General features: G+C 33.7%; 1 protein-coding gene and 1 long non-coding RNA gene across 2 annotated transcripts; one reads left to right on the top strand and one right to left on the bottom strand.

Moving 5' to 3' along the window:
* Positions 1-711: 711 nt before the first annotated feature.
* On the bottom strand, positions 712-12,059 carry LOC130621828 (glycine betaine transporter 1-like). Its single transcript, XM_057437182.1, has 8 exons — positions 11,976-12,059; positions 6,837-7,046; positions 4,547-4,809; positions 3,788-3,938; positions 2,988-3,409; positions 2,657-2,851; positions 2,139-2,364; positions 712-2,012 (listed from the first exon to the last, which is right to left on the bottom strand). The coding sequence occupies exons 2-8, from the start codon at positions 6,944-6,946 to the stop codon at positions 1,067-1,069; spliced, it is 2,313 nt and encodes a 770-aa protein (XP_057293165.1). The 5' UTR covers positions 6,947-7,046; positions 11,976-12,059; the 3' UTR covers positions 712-1,066.
* On the top strand, positions 8,732-13,062 carry LOC130621829 (uncharacterized). The gene is made up of 3 exons (XR_008980937.1): positions 8,732-9,200; positions 9,286-9,350; positions 12,529-13,062. It is a non-coding gene; the product is annotated as an uncharacterized LOC130621829 (long non-coding RNA).
* Positions 13,063-14,122: the final 1,060 nt, after the last annotated feature.

Below are 14,122 nucleotides of genomic sequence, written 5' to 3'. Positions count from 1 at the left end.
AAATTGACTAGAAAGCGAAATATCAGAAAAAGATATTGAAATTTAAATGAAACAAAGAATCCAAAGAATTTTAATGTTGACGTTTTTTAACGTTTTAAAAACTTTTGTCATAGCCATCTTAAACGTCCGTTTTGCGCTTCCATAGCAAGCTGCCTTATGTTTGCGAAAATTTGCTTTAAAAATGTGCCAAAAACCACCTATTGCTTTAATATATAGACAGCAGCATAAGTACCATATTTTATGTGTACAATCTTTGCGTGTGCAACACATGTCAGTGGAAATAAAGTGCCTTGTACGTAGATTCTAAAAATAACCGTGCCATTGGCCCACTCTTCACAAATGACACCACGAAAATCTCCTGTAACCTATTTTGAGGTTTGGGTGTGATATATATCGGGATTAATTATCTTTAATGTTCACAGCAGACTCAGGAATAGGTCTGTTTAGTTGCCAGACTTTAAGATATTGTTTTTTGCATAAGTCCGCATGAGACGACTATTTCCCAAATTCCAAGCCGAACCATGAAGTACTTTTGTGTAATGCGGCCCATTAGGGGGGTTTATTAGAAGAGGTAATTAAGAGGGAGGCGATCTAGCATATTGTAGATAAAATAATTGGTAGGGGCTGAAAGCGGTCAACCTGCGTTTGTGCATAAAAAATGAATTAATAAATCAGCAAATCAATATCCTTATTAAGGAAAGGAAACACTCATTTCCAATTAAAAGTTATTTTTTTACATAAGTAAAAAGCATTATTACAAGTATGAAAGTTTTAACTAATAAAAAGTGTTTTGTTAAAAATCAACAGAATTTTAAAGAAAAATTTCACTCAGTCAGATTGTTGAATACGAGAATTAATACTAACACGATATGAACAGGCATTCTTAAAAAATAAACAATGCATAATTCTATATTTGCATATTTTTACAAGACATAAACAGTTTCGTCTGTTCTCGTGACCTTCAATGTGTTTCGTTGAATATCAGTAACTTTTTAGATATATTTATTTATACTAAAACATTATTACGTGCATTGTCCTTGCAGATACAAATTATCACCGATTCGGATTAGTTAAGAGGTGGTTTTTCTGTATGAGAGACACCCACAACTGCTGGATTATCATAGCTGGGTACGTGATCACCATTTGCTACTTGACCCATTTCAATTGCGTTAACCCTGGCGTCTTCTGGTCTTTGTCCATATGTTACTTGCTCGTGGATTTGCATGCATGCTAATGGATAGACTAAGACGAAGGAAAAAGCATCTTCAACCATATCACCTTCCAGTTCATATCGGTCACGTACTTCCCCTCGGACCCCACCAGCAAATGCAAAGAAAAACATGAGCGATGCCCATCCAACATAAGCGCTACCTTTATACTGCATCTCTAACAGCATTAAAAAGATCCATAAGTAGAAGGGAATCGCGTATGTCAAGCTGTATATAACCTGATGGGTTATATCGGAGACATTGTCGAGGATCATTCTTGTTTTTGCGATTAACAGCCATGGACAGAATATGGAGATAAGAGTTTTGCTTAATCGTTCGACGTTATTAAGATCCCACAAGCTGACACTCCATCTTCCGTCAGTCTCATCAATTTCTCCAGCTTCTTCACGGACCGCACGCCACATTGCTACGCAAGTCCAGTTCAAACAAAACGTAAATGGCAAACCGCACGCCACAGAAACAGTCTGTAATGCTTTCAGCGAGTCCGTTCCCCCGGCTACTAACAATGCTGTGGCAGTTGCTCCTTCTGTGAAAGCCCAAAAAATCCTCTGAAAGATAGGTGGGTCAGGGTTGCCGTTAGCTGATAAACAATCGATAACCAATGATCCACTGTCAGAACTGGTTACAAAGTACATAATGATGGCAATCAAAGAGAAAACAGAGAGAAAATCACCGATGTCACCGTAGGAGTTCATCACATCAAACCACATTTCAGTATCTCCGCGACATGAAAGTTTCGTGGTGCCATACATCGCAAATATTCGTTCTTGTTGATTTTTATACCTAGAAAAAAGCACGGAAAATTATTTTTAAAAAAATGATCAAATATTGAGTTAAGTTTACGCAGGACTGTAATCTGTGTTTGATTTTTTCTAAATTTGTTACAAAGAAAAACGTTTTTACACTTACACTGAGTTGTTTGGTAGCGCTGCTTTGTACATGTCACACGTGATATTTAAATTGTCAGCGGTGTTCTCCATTTGTATTCCAACACCTCCAAATATGGACATCCAAAAGAACGAATAGAAACACGGCAACGTCAAAGTGTAAATGATAAAATCTTTGATAGTTCTTCCACGGCTAATTTTCGCAATAAACATGCCTACAAAGGGTGACCAACTGATCCACCATCCCCCTAAGATAGTTTAAAAAACAAAATAAAATAATACTAACATTATTTATTGACGGATAAAAAATCAAATTGCATTGAAGCCACTTAAACAATACCACAATTCTCCAATCACTTCATCAAAATGAGCAAATGAATTGAATAATTTCGAATTGGTCACAGTTTAACACTCTTTGCATTCGTTCGAAATTTCGAACTTTTTGTATTGCTTTCGAAATTTCGAACTTTTTGTATTCCTTTCGAAATTTTGAACTTTTTGTATTCGTTCGAAATTTCGAATCTATACAAATAAACTTACAGTAAAAGATTGTCCATCCGTCAATCCAATCCGGATTTTCTTTACCATCTGGAGCATTTCCAAGTTGGGCAAATGCATCTGTATGGAACCCAAGCTGTATAATCCACTGCATGTAATAACCAGTGGATTGCACAAATAAATTAAGAATGTGCCAAGTATTGTCAGCATATAAAATAATGAACATAATCAAGCAACCTAAAAAAAGCAAAAGTTATTTCGACTGTTTTTCTCATACACACAAGCTTAAAAGTGAAATAGAAAAGCATTAGGCAGGGTGAGGTTATAGATTGGAGAAATAAAATAAGGAAATGCGGTGTGGATTCGGACTTACCAATTCCAAAGCATGTTTCAGATAAGCGTCGAATGCCCAATTTAATGCCACTTATGACGGAAAGGGTAGCAAGACCCGTGATGCACCATATAGCGACAATATAGCTATCTGTATTTTCTGGAATGCTTGGGTCGATACGATGTATACCATTAATCAGCTGCATAACACCTAATCCCAAGCTTGTGCACACCCCAAACATAGTGCATATGATACATAAAATATCGATCAGATCACCAAGAAGGCCAAAAATTTTGTCACCCAGGATAGGATAAAAACATGTTCTCATAGTCATTGGTAAACCTCGCCGGTAAGCCAAGAAACTGAGCAACAAGCCAATGATTACATAGACAATCCAACCGTGAATACCCCAATGGAAGAAGGTTAAATTAATGGCGTCCTGAGCTCGCTGGTTATCGTTGTACCTACACAAAAAGTACCTTTCTTTTGGACTTTTTTCCACAGCATGGGTGAAATTGTATGGTTTAAATTCCCCAAACAAATAAGAATCATGTCTCAAGTGTGATTGGCATATATAACTAAACCACCAACAACAATTTCGATTTGTAATACAAAATCAAGTTAGTATTGCAAGCACACATGTCAAATTTAGAGTGGTAGGGTTTAAAACTATTTTAAAAACTTAAATGTCCCTCGATACAACATTTCTCGTTATTATAATACTTTGTCAAAAAAAAGAAGTTATATTAGGTTTTTTCTAGAGGCTCAGTCGTTGCCTCATATGACAGAGACATATTTTTAGTGTATAACTAAAGGTTTTTTTGGCCAAAGTAGCAACTTACCTCTTCCAGTATCTGTTTCTCAAGCCTCCAGGCTGGTAATGGAAGATGGGCTCAGCAACACCATAATAGAATAAACCAATGGCAATACCACACGAGAACAGCATGGTAAAATAGGTGCCATCGCTAAATTCTGGCTTCTCATCTTCTTTGCCTAGAATAAAATATTTCAATTTTGATTGATCTGATTTTTGTTAATTTTTAAAGCCTACATAAATTCATTGTTTTATCATCCCGCTACTTTTTTCTTCAGTTTCTTTCCAGGTTCTTGTGAAACACTGCATGATGATAGATTAATAAGCGCTTGGATTTTTAAATGATGTATCGGGTTTCTCCATCATCGGTGAAGAAAGGGAATAAAATTTCAGGATGACATTATGTACAAGTTGCTAAACTAAAAGAATGCAATGCTAAAATTCTCATAACGAAACAGGTAATAAAAAAGTTCATCCTCTGTTAGCATGCCTGACTGGTTGTAGCTGGAGAGACCATGAAAATATCAGAACTGATTCACATTGAGAGTGTTAATGTCTGCACCATCTAATTTCGATCAAAGACGTACTCTCGAATCTTTTATGATAAGCAACCTAACTTGAACAAACTGACTCGAAATTTAATTTAATTACTTCGTCATCACTTGAGGATTTTAACATCGTGTGCTTTCAGTAAGTAACTTTTATATAGTGACATTTTTGTTCACTTTATATGATATGTTTAAATTGTTTGCGCTGAAAATGAAAACGTTAAAAATATCGATCTTACCCAATTTCATATTTGAATATTTTGAAAAATATAAGGCAATAATAAAAAGAGCCCACACGTCTTGTGTTCCAACGTAAAGCCATGTCCATTTTTCTGTCACCCAGGTTTTAACTTCAGTCAAGTGTTTCAAAGCGTCATCATCACGTATACACCATATAACGAATCCCCAAATGATTACAGCAGACACGATAGTGGTTAACGGGTTGAAGTAAAAACTGATTGGGAGAGGTCCTAAGTTTATGACTCCTTTTACGTGAAGACATCTAGAAAGAAGCGAGGTAAAAAAGTCAAGATCGCCACCCCGCAAATATCAAATTTTGACATAATAGAGTTCTTCTAAAAGCTGAAAACATAAAGGTGGCTTGTATCTAAGATTGTTTATACTAAAACTGATAGAAATATTGCAGATCTTAGTGAAGTTGTATAAAATGTTCTCTCATAGAAGGTCAGATTTTGTTCAGAATGTCTCATTATATAGATTTCTTTTACTTGTAGTGTTTTGCTACAATTGTGCCAAATTAGACGACTATCTCAAAACATGGACCTCAATCAGAAAATAAATCCGTTCGTATTGACCCTCGTTCCCAGGACTTCAGTTTTATTTTCCAACGCAACATACTAACAAAAGAGAAAAAAGAAAATACGAAAATGGGATTGATTCAGAAAGTAAGAAAATGACCAACTAGTCCGCTACAGTCATAGACAAAATGAGTGACACAATTTTTTTGTCATTTTTCAAACACGGACGAATGCGTGAAATGGTCACTTCGCTGCAGCCGGCAAGCTGCAACGTCGCTACCTTTGTAGCCTGCATGTTTAAAGACTATGGATTTAACATTGACAAGTAAACCTTGAAAAGTTCAAAATGCATTAGTGCGATTAAGAACAACCAATGTAACCACTTCCGGCGGTGAAATATGAAATTATCCGCGCTGTTTTATTATATTTTGGTAGCGATAGTAGTTGCATTAAAAACAAAACCTGAGGTATTTAAAGTATTTTAGTAATGAGGTACAAATACCAATTTGGTTTGATTAAATAATTCAGAACACATTAAACAGAAAAACAATAGAGATATTGAGACGTTAAGAACTATAAAAATAAATTATTAAAAAATCCTAAATCTTTTTTATTCTTTCTTTTGTTAATTCCGAATCACTTAATTACGAATTCAATTACATATTTTTTATGTTCACTAGTTAAAATACAGAAAAATCGTATTAATTTTTTTAATATCTTGTTCAAAGGTTTATTATTTAATAAAACTTAGAAAGGCTAAATAAGAATTCATACTAGTAATTTTCCTTTAAATCTGCCTCCGGTTAAATTTACGTTACTATCACACTCGTTCCCACAGATCTTAGACATTAGCCTGAGGAGTAGAAATTATTCTTATTTTGATCTCCTAGCTAATCTCGCTTTGATTGAAAATAAAGTCTTGAAATTTTAAGGTCATACTGATCTTTCTAGGCGGGAAAAAATACAAAAAAAACTGCGTTATTTTAAAATCCACGAAATATTTCGGCTATTGTAGCCACACTTATTTAATAAAAAACTCACAGTGAAAAGAACTTTGGCCTAGGCTGATATGCGCAAACACGCTGAACCACATAACATTGGATTTTTGGTGTTTCTTAAAAATTCTTTTAATAGAATTAATATTAGGTTATCGAGACATTCGCATAAGCCCTAAAAAGAGAGTGATTAGTGTGGAATCTATTGCTATGGAAACGATGATTCTTAAATGACATGTCAACAACAAAAAAATAATTTTTTTTTTAACTAAGAAAGCTTCGTCATGGTTCGGCAAAATATACCGCCAAGGGAAAATAAAATTAAAAAAAAGATTATGAAATTAAAAAAAGATTTTTTAGCAATCAGTGCGAAATATTTGTCTTTTATAATCCGTATCCGAGGCGGTTATATCGATATGCATTTTAATTAATTAAATAAATGTAGTCTGGGTTCTAGGTTGCTTTGCTTTTTTAGTTTTGTTATCATGAATTTTTTAACAAGAAAATTTTCTTGCAGAATGATGCGTTTTTCTAAAGAGGATTTAGCTTTGTAAGGGCGCTACTGAAAAAGTAACACAAAAGGCTTCTAAATCCAAAAAATTAAACACAGTATCAGATCATGCTAACTGAAAATCATACAACGAAACAATAATTAACGGTAAATATCTTGTTATGTAAACAAAGCATAAAAGAAACATTCCAACGGTGCGGGTATACTTTAGCATAACATTCAGGTACTTCTAGGGTATGTTTAAACTGTTAGAAGACAGAAATACCTGTTCATTTGTTCCTCTGTTAGTTTTTCCAAATCTCTTGCTCTTATTGCTGCCAATCTTCTTTCAACCTCAGGATTCACTTCTTCTGGATCCTGTTCTTTCTTCACCATTTTGATAATTCGCTTAACCACAGTTATAAAAAATTATTTGATTTTAAATATATTTGGATGCGCGCGTTGCTGGCAAAATGTTGTCTGTCTTCCACCGCTTCTGAAAAACAACAACAGAATAAAGTTTGTAGAAATACCTCTTTAATGCGTCATTATTTACTAAAGCGCAATGCTTCTTGGGTAATTACTTTAGTTAAGCTTATCAAGCATCCTGCGTAATTAGTTGAAAACAGCAAGCATGGCACTCCACCGTAAGGCTTAATTTTTTTGAATTAAATATTTTTATAATGCAAGTTAAAACCCTGCGATAGAGAAAACTAGTGCTGGTTGGAGATAGAAAGTTTGAATATTAAAAAGTTTTAATCGCTTTACAATATTTGGTCTCCTGAGATACTTTTCCTATTATTGAATACAAAATAGCATCTAATATCCGATTTGAGATTCCGATAAATTTGCTCTGTATTGATGTAGATCTGGATTTTAATGTAATTTTGGTAACGAAAAGCTGTTTATTTTTTACTAAGTGTTCGAAAAATCCTAAGTCGAATTTCCCTACACAACAAGGCTCAATAACACCATTATTAGGCTCTCGTATTTGAAAAACCGTTTGAATATAAGCCTAAACTAGCCCTGGGGACGAGGTTGTTGGAATTGCATGGTAAATTCGACTCAAGATTTTTCGAACACTTAGTAAAATTACTCCGGCGCAAGACACTCGAACACACTAAAAATAAGTGAGAACAAATTTAAAAGCAAGAATTGAGTAATGCTAAATATTCTTGTCTTGATGCCCCATCGTGATATTAAAAAAACGTCTAAGACATGTGTGAGGAAGAATGCATCTGTATTATTTGTGTAATCAAGTTCCCCATTGCAGCCAAAAAGCTCTCAATAAGGTCATACATCACTGACAAAATCACAGCTGCAGAAAAATTATTTCTTGTGATACACAGCGGGACATCCGTGATATGCTTTCGTAATTTTTCATTCTGCAAGAAAAACAGCTTCCCTTCTTTTATTCGCTTAGTTACTGCCATCGATGCATTAAAAATGGGTTCCCCATGACACAATATGTAGTGACAACAGACATCCATTAAACGGACACCCTAATAAAAGTGGACACCTTTTTTCTGATCTCCTCCGGTGTATCTTTCAGGGTAGCAGCTGTTGTTTCTTTTATCTGTAAATTGCCTAAATCGATCTGTTGCAATCTACAAGCGATTTCCCTATCTACACTTATTAATTTATTTATAACGGAAAAAAAATTCAGCGAAACTTGGAACGAATCGCTGGAATTGTTTCACATGCAATAATTAATAAATAGAACAAATTTGAGGCGGAGATGGTGTAGTGGTGGCCCTGTCAAGTTGTAATCACAAGGTTGAAGGTTCACGTCTTCACTCCGCGCACTTTAAATAGTTTTTTTTTCCGTTTGGAGCAATCTACTGATCGCTTATTGGCTTTTTTGGCAGGCAAGTAAGTTAGAGCAATGCTATACAGATCTCTACAGGGTAATGTAGCATAGTTACAGTCGGTGGGAGCCAGCCGTTAGGATGGAATCCCCAAGGATGTTAAACTTTCCATTACCTACTTACCTACTGGTTTATTTTATAGTTTATGTGTGTTAACTCAATAATCTTTATAACTTTTAAAAGAGATCATCTTATAAATTGTGTGAAGGAATTTAATGTATTGCTCCGAATCATTAGTTTAATTAAAGATAACAAAAGAGATCTACGATGGAGGGTGTTTTATCATTGGCTTGCATGTTTAAAATACTTTACTACATAAAAAAGCATTTCCAGGCCTAACAGATGTCCCACAATTTTATGTTATTATATATTGTTTCACAAAACGGACATAATAAAAACATGGCGAAAAGTAAAAACAGGGAACCCTCGCACACCCGTTGACAAAAATGACCATTATCAACATTAATTAAATTAAATGACCGTGTTGTTCTGGTTACTGCTCCAATTGTCAATTTAAAATTAAAACGACTTTAGTTTGATGAGAAAAAACAAAAATAGTAGCAATTATTTTCTTTGTCTTATGTTCTATTTTGTTGAAAGAAAATTATAACTTTGGTGTTTTTAATACCCTATCATGTTGAGCGCGCTATGGTGTGTCTATGTTCAAAAACAAGTGTTAGTCAATTTCTGTCGAAAACAGAGCATTATCGCAGATATATTTGACAAATAGAGGAATAAGAATAACCTTGGTTGGGAATTCAGTGTTCTTATAAGATGATGCTGTAAGCAAACGTAGAAAAAGCTGCCTAGTAATTCTCTATCTATGTTGTTAATCCTATTTCATTTTTTTATACTTTTCCCTCTTAGTTTATTCGTAGAGCGACCACACACTATGTATCAATCGATATTAGGAATTTAGCAAGCGGTTAGAGGTAATTTATAATAGTTATTTTATTATAATTATCTTTAGTTATAGCCACATTAACAAGTGATTGCATTAATCCATCCCACCACCCACCGCCCACCATTCACCATCACCGCCCACCATTCACCACCCACCACTCCACCTCCCCAAAAACGCATTTCTTACTTGTATAACTTTTCACATTATTTTCTCTTGATAAGACTTTTTTTAAAAGAAAACCAATAAGTCTAAAAAAGTTTTTACAGCTGACATATCATTTAGCTTGATGTTGAACTTTCTTTTATCCAGCCTTCCCAAAGTAACTTTTATATATCAACAGTGGACTAAATGTTATAAGGGGATGTTTACCATGATAACATATTTGCTATGAAAAGTAGTTCGATATGAGGTGTATGGTCGAACGGTAGTTTGGTAGAGCATCAAAGAGAAGCCTAAATTTGACCAGGTTTAATGACAAAAATGTGGCAGTAGAAGATATTTCTACGTTTTGACGAAGCTAAAATAATCAAAATTTATAACAACAATGAGTGACACGAAAGAACAAGGCATATCTAAGTCAAGGAATCTGGGTTATAAGTTGATTCTAGTTGGATATTTCGTAGCTTGCGGTTAAAAAGCTTTCACGAGAAGCATCGAAGTAATAGTAAGTATTCAAACACAAGCGTTAAAGTGTGGATTTGAATATCAACATATCTCTCATTTTAAGAAAAGAAGAAAAAAGAAATGCAGGTAAATGCTAATGAGCATGCGTGACTATGCAAAATGAATTAAAACCTACTTCTATAATCATCTTATTAAAAAGACCAAATATTTTATTAAACAAAAACTTTATTTTTGCTGACTCATTATTGATGCAGATTGTTAATCTTTTATTTTCTATTGTGTTATTTCTAAACACCTTCTACCTACTCAATGACTATAAAGAGCTAATCTCAAATGTATTCTTTTGACGTTTGTACAACCTCGTCCCCAGGTCCATTTTTCTCTTTCTGAAAATTTCAGACGGCGGCCGTCTCGGATATCTAATAAGCGAAAAATTGCCCTGGGAACGAGGTTGACGTTTGTATTATAACTATGAAATATTATGTCATGATTTTAAGCTTTTAGAATCTCAGAGGTGTTTATCCTCAGTTTTAAATCAATCAAGTTAAAAATACACTGTTATAGGATCGCTTAGTTTAGTTTTAATGCTTTATCAGACAATAACGAATGCTCGCCTGCTTATTCGGGATGGTAGCCAGTGTGAAGAGGACGTGCTCAAATTACTTTTCCGAAATAAAAATAATCCAATTTCCGCCCAATCGGATATGTAATAAAAATAACGATTTAAGGAAAATTGAATACAATTTTTGTTAATAACTTCAAAGATCTATCTATTTCTATGTGCTAACTATGTAAAATATTCGTCGTTCAACTCTTATTTTAATTAAGGGAATACGGGTCAATTTATCAAATTTGCAGATTATTGCAAATTCCAATTATAACATCAACAGTTGAATCTCTTGCTCTTACACACTCGTGCTTCGAGCAAAAGTGGTGAGCATGTATATCCTTTACCGCTATGCTTCAAATGAACGCCCTCTACCATTACTGTTAAAGATAGGCTGACTCATTCCAGACCATTACTTCAGTCAATGAAAGCCTTGAATGTATTTCAATTAAATATCTTTCAAACGCTTTGTTTCATGTATAAAGCAAAAAATAATAACACACCTAAAGTATTTTCTAACACTTTTCACATTTCTCATAACGAATACACAACAAAATCTGCAAGTCAATACTATCCACCATTTAGGAAAACTGAAAACAGTCAATTTTCCATTTCGTACCGCGAACCACACATTTGGAATAGCTTTAACAAAATTAAAAGGTCAATTTTTGTATCTACTTCGGAGACCATATTTCGATGTAAATTGAAAAATCTACTTTTCTTTGAATTAGAAAGCGAAACGTCTTTCTTCTAATTTGAATTCTTTTTCTTTAATTTTAATTTCATTTTCATTTTTTTAATTTCAATATACTTTTGTTATTTATACATAGCTATATTGATTAGGACATATTTGTCGTTAATAAACTTGTTTGTAACGTTAAACAGTAAATAGCTACCTTCCCACAAACAGGCATCGCGGAACTAAGCTTTGCTTAGAAATAACAGGTTCTCGATGATAAGACTACTTTTGTCTTTTGCGAGTCACCTGGCTTAGTAAGGAAAGTTCCAATTAATCTGTAGTATTGTACATGTTACGCGTATATTATATATGTATATATGTATTATAATGTTACGTATATTATATAAGTCTATGGAAACTTTTGTAACTATACCTTCTTTATGCAAATTATACCTACATATATACAGCTATTATACGCCCCACAAAACACAAAACCCCTCTAATTAGAACTCCCTCTAATAAACACCCCCTTAAGATAGGGTGGTGTTTAAATTATAACGTACATGTTGAATGATCCTTATTATAATACACATAATATCCTGGAAAAATTTGATGAAGCGATACCAATCTTTGTAGGTATTATGTAAAAAATATATATTTTAATGGCAAGAAAAAAAGAAAAAATCAAAAGTGTATTAGATTATTTATGCTCATAAAAAAGTAAAAGAAATATTCATTCCTACCTATGTGTCCAGTGTTATAAGAAAACTTATTTTGTGTTAAAGTCGCTGTGACTGAAGATCTCTGTACGGATTGCCTTTTATATAAAGTTCCGGAACATTTGGTTTCGATAGATTAAACAAATTATAATGAGGGAATTTTTTGAATGTTAATTATGGTCACATTAGACATGCTTCAAAGCAAATTATAGCGCTGTGACAAATCCCCAGGGAAAAACTTTGACGTAAGAAAATTTAATTGTTTGCTTTTTTGAGAAGATTTAAAAAAAAAACTTCCCCTCCTTCTACTTTTACCCTCGGTGCTATTAACCTAGAATACTGTCGCAACAGAAAATCAGTTATTTATGTAGTTGAAAGATTAAAAGAGTACAAAATAAAAAAGTTAAGACTTTTTTTTAAATAAGACAAAGTTTCTCAAGTGAGGGGAGGGCACAAAATAAGGTTTTTCTTGATTCTGGGGTCTTTATAATAAATTTTTTTTATTTTATTTGTTTTATTAATTTTAAATACAATGTAGCACTACAATTTTTATTAATATTATTAATATTTAACCTAGGGTGGATTTCACTCCGGCAACGTAGAAAGGATCCTCAATATTACAACATCTAGATCCATTCATGATGATCTTGTTTTATCAGATGCCTTCGGTGCTGTAAACAATATGCCTGGAAATTCCCTCCATGTAATGAAGCAGTAATGTTGTTAAAATGTAAAATGTTTCCAATACACAATTTATTTATATAATTACTGACAATGAATTGATGTTATTATTGGCATGACTCTGCAAAAAAATTATATAGCCGTTATCTTTAAAAACAAAACGTGCATTCATTAGTTTTTGCTAAAATAAAGGAATTAATCTTAATTCGTTGCTATCCACACAATAACCCAGTCACCATACATTCATCATACATTCACCATACATTTACTACACACTCACCATACATTCACAATACAATCACCATACATTCACCTACATTCACCATACATTCAACATACATTCGCCATACATTCAACATGCATTCCCTATACATTGACCATACATTCATCATACATTGACCATACATTTACCATACATTCACAATACAATCACTACACATTCACCATACATTCACTCTACATTCCCCATACATTCCCCATACATTCCCCATATATTCACAATACATTCGCCATACATTCCCCATACATTCACAATACATTCCCCATACATTCCCCATACATTCACAATACATTCGCCATACATTCACCATACATTCACCATACATTTGCCATACATTCACTATACATACACCTTGTATTCAACACACATTCACCATATAATCACCATACATTCAGCACACATTCGCTTTAACTTTTAACTTATCCAGATACACCTAAATTTTCATCAATGGTACTGGCAATGGGTTCTATAACGAGGTTTTACAAAGCATTTTAATAATTCCACTACAAAAATAATGTTTAACAGACTATCCCGTGGAATAAACACCTTTCGGATTTATTGAATACTGTATAATTTTTTTTGATATCATATATGAGTAAAATTTGATATGTGTAAAAGTCGTTGGCAAATTAATTTTTATACTGTATTTTTCTCCGTATAAACCCTGGGCTTATCTAATTTCGTAAGACGTAATTTAGATAAGTTATCCACGAGGGTGATTATATACGCGGTCTTTACTTTACGTTATACATAGTCTTTCATAAAATTAAAAATTGAAAATTGTAGTTACATAACTGCTGTCATAAAGTACATACATGAATAAAAATAGTATAAGCAGAAACTAGAAATTTAAACCGGACTCTGAACCGGATTCTTCAAATTCATCATCATTTCCACCTTAAAATCTCGGACTCTTTCTCAGAAAAAGGCATTTTATACCCCTCGGTGCCCTTTTTGTTACTCAAGGCACCACCAAATTGTTTGATAAGCCAAATTTGCGACAAGCTGAATACATGAATTTTTAATACTTACTCTGGGCATTTTTCAACGCTGCCAAGCTTCACCTACCTATTTTGTAGTTAAGACACGTTTTTCCGCTGCTGTCTGTTTATCCACAGGGTAGAGAGATAAGAGATGGGGGTTGGCTTATACGCGGAGAAATACTGCAAGGACCAACTATGACTGTCAGCAGACTTTTCCAGCCACCCAA

This window comes from Hydractinia symbiolongicarpus, chromosome 12 (assembly GCF_029227915.1).
Source record: "Hydractinia symbiolongicarpus strain clone_291-10 chromosome 12, HSymV2.1, whole genome shotgun sequence".
Taxonomy (NCBI): Eukaryota; Metazoa; Cnidaria; class Hydrozoa; order Anthoathecata; family Hydractiniidae; genus Hydractinia; species Hydractinia symbiolongicarpus.
The sequence above is the reverse complement of the archived record's forward strand: the minus strand, read 5'-3'. Positions and strand labels throughout refer to the sequence as shown.

Coding starts and splice junctions, on each gene's coding strand:
- LOC130621828 (XM_057437182.1), bottom strand. CDS start 6,946: ATGGTGAAGAAAGAACAGGATCCAGAAGAAGTGAATCCTGAGGTTGAA. Junction 3,410..3,787: donor AGAAACAGATACTGGAAGAG/GTAAGTTGCTAC, acceptor CTTTTTGTGTAG/GTACAACGATAACCAGCGAG. Junction 2,013..2,138: donor GCGCTACCAAACAACTCAGT/GTAAGTGTAAAA, acceptor GCTTTTTTCTAG/GTATAAAAATCAACAAGAAC.